At 44.3% G+C, this 7,995-nt stretch overlaps 1 protein-coding gene across 4 annotated transcripts in view; it reads right to left on the reverse strand.

Moving 5' to 3' along the window:
* ARNT2 (aryl hydrocarbon receptor nuclear translocator 2) overlaps window positions 1-2,323 on the reverse strand; it is a 96,823-nt gene extending 94,500 nt beyond the window's left edge. For 2 of the 4 annotated variants that reach the window (XM_064389559.1, XM_064389553.1), the window contains exon 1: window positions 1,994-2,323. In XM_064389559.1, coding sequence (XP_064245629.1) covers window positions 1,994-2,024 — 31 coding nt within the window. In that variant the 5' untranslated portion in view covers window positions 2,025-2,323. The remainder of the gene's footprint in view (window positions 1-1,993) is intronic. The other 2 variants (XM_064389558.1, XM_064389552.1) reach the window with 1 other exon arrangement.
* Window positions 2,324-7,995: the final 5,672 nt, after the last annotated feature.

The raw sequence follows: 7,995 nt of genomic DNA on the forward strand, positions 1-7,995 counted from the left end.
CTTACTCCAGCTGAGGATCTGTCCCCAAGAGAAAATAACAGGATTAAAATAATTTCGCTACAGATTTTGCCTGTTTCGCTGCATTGCTTTGCAGTTACTTACTAAAAGAAAAAAAGAACTGCGACAAATTATGATTTTAAAAAGCCACAGTACAAGTGCAGGCATTTCACACAGCTCTACCTTCTGCTGTCCGTGGTAGAGCAAAGGCAGCACTATGCTACAGACCAAGGGTCTCCTCTCCTCACAGCTCCCCACTTCCACTTCACCCCGGTGTCTGACAACACTTCTCATGCTCAGAAAACGTGGGAGGCTCACTAACAGGCAGCAAGTCTGCCTTTCAGCTCAGATCTGCTCCAGCCACCCAGACAGGAGCAGAATGATGCTCTGTAACCCCAGCCCTGCAGAAGGGATCTTGGTTCTCATCAGGAAACCAACACCTTTCCTTATCCTCCCCATGGACCAGCAACCTGTGCTTCAGAGAGTTTGAGGACCACACTGCAGGTCAGCTTTCACAGAGATGCACACAGGCAACACACCTACCCGGCCCTTCTTTCCTCTTTTTTATGCTTCCTCAATAATCCCATTACAATCCCTCAATTCACCAAGTGCTCACAGGAGAACTATGGTGAAGCCTCAGAAGCACGCTGTACCTCCTGCAACCAAACCTTTTCAGGGTTCAGCCTCAGGCACAGAAAGTGGGAAAGGCTGGTGCCAAAGGGGCACCGAGCTCTGCTGTAACTCAGCAGTTTCAGCACTGGCCCCTAAGCGGACAGGGCTGTTCCTTCAGCGTGTAGCTTGGAGAGCAGACAGGAGAATGGCAAACCAAAGCCAAGTCAAAAAATGCTGTTTGTATCCTCCTCTGCCTGCAAAATTAATTCTACTGAATGCACCCAGTGAAACTCTCTGTTATGATGCACAACATGGTACCATGAAAGCTAAACAGTATTAATTTCATAACCTTCCCTTAAATATTGATTTTAATTTAATATGTAGAACTCTGATATTAAAACCTACTCTGACTGACAAATATCAGTTTCTGCTTAGTGTACTGGCGCTTACTGAACCAAATTCATTGTTTATATCACAATATTTACTTTCAGCATGTCAACTACACTACCAACTACAGCAGGATTTGATCTAATGAACAAGCTTTAAACATTAGTTGGCATTTACTCAAGCAAGCCTTTAATTGTCAGAACTCAACCTGACTCTACAAAAAATGACACCATGCAAGCACATATTAAAACAAGTAAAAATGAAATTGACCTTTAATAGCAATACTCCTCCTTAGTACTGAGTACAATATCTGTCATCCCAATTATTTTTAGTGTCAGATACTTGTTGATCCACACCAAACTGACCCAAGTAAATCTCCAAAATACCACTCTGGCCTTTCACCCAAACTCACTTTATTCCATCAGGCACTGAACAAAACAGATGTTACATCTCACAGACACGCAACAAAACGTCGGGGAATTCCCTCACGAAAAAACTGAATGGGAAAATGTTTGTAAGTTTCTTTTGTCAATAGCTCTGGTACTAACAGCAAATGTTTACTGTATCCTTTGGAAAGAAAACAAACACAAGGCACATGCCGAGGTTTCTCCTGGTCAGTTTCCTGACCCCCGGTCAGTTTCAACACCGTTTTTTCGGCTTCTCGAGCCGACAATAAAGCTGACAAACGCAGGGGAAGCCAGTGTTGCTACCGATGCCCAGGGCAGGCACGGCTCCGCACGGCGCTGCCCTGCCCGCCAATGCTTATGCACCACTGTTCGTGTCTGCACGGCTGCAGCCGGGCCAGAGGGGCGGCGTGCCCCGAGGAACCCCCACGGGCTGCCGGCTCCGCTGGCCCGGCTCTGCCCGGCTCTGCCCGGCCCGGGGCCCGGGGGAGCGGCGGCACCGCTGTGGGGAGCGCGCCGGGCCGGGCGGGGGCAGCCGGGGCGGGGGCGTGTTGTGCGGCGGGGCCACTTGGGGCGAGACGGCAGCTACTCACCGGGAGGGTTTACCGCCGCCGGCGTTGCCATCTTGTCTCTGAGAAGAATTAAGACAAATGCAAGAGGGGCGGAGGGATGCTCAGAGCAGCCCGGGGGAAGCGCGGGAGGGGCAGGCAGCCGGCGCCAGGGCGGGCGGGCCGGGCGGCGCGGGGGCGGCGGCTGCTCCCGCCCCGGGACCGGCGGCGCTGCCCGCTCCGTGCGGGGCGGCCCAAGATGTCCGATGGCCCCGCGCCGCCTCTGCTCATGCGCCGCGCTCAGTGAGCATGTGCCGGGCGGCCGCACATGTGCGCTGGGCCCGCGGTCGCCGCTGCCCGGCCGGGACCCCCGGCCAGAACCGGCGGGAGCCGCCCCCGACACGGCCCGGGACCGGCCGCCCCCCTCGGGGCTCGAACCCGCGGCCCCGGGGCGCGAACTTCCCTGAGCCGGGGCAGCCAGCGCAGCCCGCGGGCGGGGCCGGGCCGGGGTGCGGCCCGAGGGCCCAACAGCGGCGGGGAGTGGGCGCTGACCTCCGGCACCGAGCGGGAGGGCTGGGGGGCTCTGTGCCACCCCTAAACTGAGCGAGGATGTTGGGGTGCTGTCCCTGACCTCTGGCTCTGAATGGGGAGGTCAGGGTGCTCTGGGACACCCTTAAATTGAGGGAGGTTGAGGTGCTGTCCGTGGCCTCTGGCTCTGAACATGGAGGTTGAGGTGCTCTGTGTCACCCTTAAATTGCAGGAGGAGGTTGGGGTGCTGTCCATGCCCTCCTGAACTTAAGGGGAAGATCGAGGTGCAGGTCACCACCCAAAACTGAGCGGATGCTCCCACCATCCATGTTGTCCCCAAATAATCACATCCCTTTTCCCCTGAGGTGACAAGGTCCTCTGGAAGGTGGAAGGGTGACAGAGCCCCATGAGTTCACTCACACTCATCAAGTGTATGGAAGTATCCAGGAATTCAGACATTCTGTTCCCCTCCAGGTGGGGTGTATGAGTGGTACCATATTCCTCTAAAAGCCTTGCTTTGGCTCCCACTGGACTCGCTTTCATGCTAAGTAGTGCAACTGAACAACTGATCCTTTGTAACTCAGCTCGCATTTCAAGGCTTTGCATTACAAACGCAAGGACAAAAAAATACACTTTCTATGAAATTGGAGATTCTGCTCATAATCTCATAACTCGGGTCTTCAAGGGGAAAAACCCCCCACTATCCCAGAATTAAACTGCAAGATTTCTGAAAAGCCACTGGTGTAATAACTGCAGCAGTCACGTGTACTGTGTGTGAAATACTGGGGAAAAAATAATGAATTTTGATGGCTTTGTCATCCCCCTGGAATGCTGCAAAAGCCTGTTAATCTTTAAATGCCTGCCCATGGCTGTGCTCAGTTGCCCTGAACAGCCCTGCAGAAGTTGATGGGAGCAGTCAAGATGAAAAGTTGCAAATCAATCCCTTGCTTTGCCAAATGAGTAACTTGGACCAGTTTATCCATTAAGATGTAAATTGGCAGAAAGGCAGGGAAAGCATGGAGGCTGTGTTGACTCATTTCCTGTAGAGGAATGGCACTAAATGCTCCTGGTTATCTAGAAAGTTTGCTTTATCTTTGATTTATTGTGCTTTTCCCTATCAGATGTGGAGCCGTTTTTCCAAGCTTCTTGCTGCTTTAGTGCCTGCTGATGCTGTGGAGTTTTGGATGCTCAGCAGGCAATCTTAATTCTTATCTCAAGGCATTTACCCTGCTAATACTAGACTGTTAATATCAGCCATTTCGTAAATGCAACTTACTTCTGTTCAGATAAAACATTGTGATTTGAGGAAATCTTGGTCATAGTTTTTCTAGACCCTTACCTTTTATAAGGAAGGCAAAATTTGGAGTGACTTACCCTGCTGCACAGTCACAGCTCAATTCCTTCAGGTTTCTGCCAAGTCTGTTGTTCAGATTGCACAGGTAATGCTGGTCATGAAAGCTTTTCCATGAACCTCCATTATGGCAGGTTACATATGGGCATAAAGGTTAAAAGGTCAAGTTCCTAATACACTAATGATAGTAAAAAACCTTATAAAGCCAGAATTTATAGCATTAGGCACTTCTGAAGTGTCCTCTGAAGACCTTTACAAGTGTTCAGAGGTTAAACCTTATCTCTCTCTTACCAGAAACACACTAATATTTCTTATTTCGTTCCTATTTTAGAGATAAGGAAGCCACCCTAAAAAACTGGAGAGATCTGACAGTGCAGTGTCGTAGCTTTCAACAGAGAGATGGAATAAGTCCTGCAAAGACTGAATATAAACCAAGGAAACCACTCAACTGCCTGTGCTGTCCTTTTGCGTGATATCCTGTGAGATGTTAGATTAGCCCAGAAAAAACACATTACAGGGTATTTGATATTGTGCTCTGCCTAAATAAGACCTTGGGGCTTAGAATGGAACAGGTTCTGTCAAATCTTCAGTGATTCAGACACAATTATGCAAAATAAAGCTGCTTTTCTTTTTTTGTTTGGTGTGAGCTTTGTTGACACGCTCTGTTCAGTTTCACACACAATTCTTTGTTCACTTAAATAGATTGAGAAATGAATTGATTTTCTCTCCTCCCCATCTTCTCTATCTAATAGCCAGTATTAGCAGAGTCTTTCAGAATCCCTGAAACAATCCATAAATGAATGGAATTATTCTTGTTTATCTGTAATACACTACTTGCTTGCTATCTCGTCCTGAGCCTTTCCAGATCTGTGGGGAGATCCATAACGCTGGCAACTGCTGCTCATAAAATTGTGTTCTACTTAAGGTGGAAGTGCATGCTCTGTGTTTTACTTGCACTGTAATTTAAGGAACATGTACGCAGCAAAGCAAGAAATCAATTTAGTTACAGAATGAATTCATGTTTTGCTAAGTGCATGCTGGGCTATGTACCTTGAAAGCCTAACTCCCATGGAATGGGGCTCATCACAACAAAAGCAGGGACAGGGCTGGACTCTACCCTGGCACTTGCAGAGAGATTGAGCAGGGCTGTATCAATATCAAGCATAAAATATGATGGATGTGCAAGATAGCAATATGCAAACTTTTCACTGCTCCTGCGTCACAACAGGGGGTGCGTCACCATTTTAATAAAATTACAAACAAGTGTTGACATCATGTGTAGCAACAGGAAAATAAACGAATTAAGAAAAGTGATTTTTATCTCAATCTTGTTGTTACATACCAGAGAATGTCTGTTAGGTGTCTTTACAGTGATTGTTTCCAATTTAAAGGGCTATTACCGCTGATAGCAGTGCTCAGCATTCATGTGCATTCTGTTTCTTGGCTGGAGAGGCAGAAATAGAACAGCTGAGCACTGCAGCACACAGAAACTGCTCCCCATTAACACCTTTCCTTGGAAAGCTCAGCACTGCTCTGCCAGTTGGGAAAAACTGGACTTCTTACCTTTCTATCTCATTCATGTGTTCTTATTTATTTTAAATAGAGGAAAAGTAGGGGTTTTTATTATGATTTCCTTTGAAAAACTGAAGTCTTTCCGGGATGAATGTGAATGAGTAAAAGCCAGATACAAAAATCACAAACAAAAAAGGAAATAAATTGAAGCAGAAGAGATTTTATATTCAGTGTCAGAAATGAATAAAAAAGATCTTTGGTGTTTTCTACCAATTTATGAAAAGTCCACTTTAATAACAACACTGCAAAATAAGTTCTCAAACTGTGAACTTACAGAATAACCCAGCAGAATTTTCTTTTCAGGGGACGTGAAGAAGTTAAGTGAAATTTCAGACACTTTAATCCAGTATAATCAAAACCAGTGACATTTTAATGAAGTCTCATACTTTAATAAGACCTCCCAGCTACATTCTTTGATCTTTGTTTCCACTGTAATTGAGTTAATATATTGCACCCAATTCATCCAAAGGTCTTTGATAGCTTGGAAGAGTATGATATATGTATATTAAAGCAACCCCATCCACCCAAGTACTCGAAACTGGAACATTATGTGCCCTTTTTAATTTGTTTCGTCACGTATGGGTGGCCACACTTGCCTAAATAAGCTATAGAGACAATGATGAAATTTAAAACATGAACTATCATAGGGAGGTCTTAAAAGCATTTGTTAAGGAAATTACAACCTTGTTCTTTAAACTATCCCATATAATTTAAGAGAAAATGGTATTCTTCCTATAAAATGCAATAAAATACCTCAATAGGAATGTGTAAGTTATATTAATCTCTATTCAGTCCTGCAGGTATAGAAATGTAATTTCTATGATGTTCTCTACAGCTATTGCCGTTAAATTCCGCAGTGGTTTTCCTTTAGGGAAAATGACATTGAGAATTAGAGAAACCTTTCTAAAAGTGAAATGTGTGTGGCAGATGTCTCTTACCTAAGAAACTAAACTGAGATCAGACAAGTGTTCCTATGCTAGTGGAAGTATGGACTAGGAGCCAAACACCTGACAGACATCTTTTATCTCTTAATTTCTTCTCTATCATTTCAAGCTTCTTCAAAGTTTGTATAAATTTAACCATGTATGAACAACCAAAATTTAAACAACAAAACTTGAAAATAAAGCCTCAGAGAGCAATACCTGGTGCAAGCACATTAACACATAACCTATTTTCTTTGCAGTGTTTACTAAGCAGATTTTATTTTATTTCCTGACATTAACCTCACTCTCTGGCAGAAGCACTGCCAACAGCAGGCATCATTAAGCTGAGAGAGGCTGTTGGTGGTTACCTCAGGCAGAACTGACCAAGAAGCATCTGGGAATACACTTTTCACACTGCTTACCTAATTATATCCCTGAAACCATTCTGTGAAGCAAATGGGTGAAAAACCAAAATGGTATAGAGAATACTGGTCTACTTACCTAAGCCCAAGACAGGAGCAAAAAGATAGATCCCAGGGACAGCACTGAATCAGCACCTGAGATCAGAACTATGCGAGTCAAGACCTTTTTCCCCAAATGCCATATATCTCATGTTGACCTAAAAGCTTTTTCTTCTGAAGGGATGTGTTGCTGGTAAACTTTAATTAGGATATAATGATTTAAAGCATGGAGACCTGTTGGGTTGGAGACACAGAAATAGAGTTCCACATCAGTAGAAAGTCTTGAACATCTTTATCTCTTTTGACCTTCAGAAATAAGAAACTAAATTCTGCAGAAACAAAAACATGCAGTTCACTAGTAGTTCAAATAAGGTGAAGGCTGTTTCTTCAACAGTTTTGTTATAGCACTACTCACTAGTGCTGTAATACCAGCTGGAGTAAAAGATCAGTCAGTTTAGTAAAAATGAGGGATAAATCCAGAGCTGGGCTTTTGCAGGGAAAAGGGCCTTTTTCTCTCACTGCTCAGTGTGGAACCAAACTGCCTTTTTCCCAGATTCCTGCTGCCCCATCCGCTCTATTGCAAATTCTTCAAATGTAGTAAAGTCTAAAGGTGCAAGTAATGCAACATCCACACTACACGTCTTGAAAAAAGTTTTCACATTTTTTCATTTCTTTGTTTCTGATTTCTAGTTTTTTAATATTTCTAGACTTGACCTATTTGTAATGAACAAAAGATTGATATGTTCTGACATACAATAAAACCACTGGTGGGACCAGAACACATTTACATTGATGGCAAGGCTGTTTGAAAAACATATTTTAAGAACATGGTACATTAGAAAAATACTGCTGCTAACTTATGGGACAACTTTGCCTTGTTTGAGATGAGAATTTATGAAGAGTGTTTCAGTAAGTTGTATAAACAACATTCTATCATCTTTACAGGGTTTTCTTTATGTCATCAGAGAGATTTAATGAGTATCATAAGCTGCAAAGAGACTACAATGGCAGAAAATCTCTAGCAGTTAATTGCAGCAAAACCATCTCAGTCCCATGAGACATAGAAAGCAACCTCTGTCCTAAGGAAAATAAGAAATACTGAGGAATGTGGAGCATGCTGTGCTATTTCAGTTGAGCTCAGGACAGCTAGAAAAAACAAATATGTGAAGGAAGTGACTGTCTGATATTTTCCCTCTGTTCTAATGCTAATTC

The sequence above is a fragment of the Passer domesticus genome, chromosome 14, assembly GCF_036417665.1.
Source record: "Passer domesticus isolate bPasDom1 chromosome 14, bPasDom1.hap1, whole genome shotgun sequence".
Classification (NCBI taxonomy): Eukaryota; Metazoa; Chordata; class Aves; order Passeriformes; family Passeridae; genus Passer; species Passer domesticus.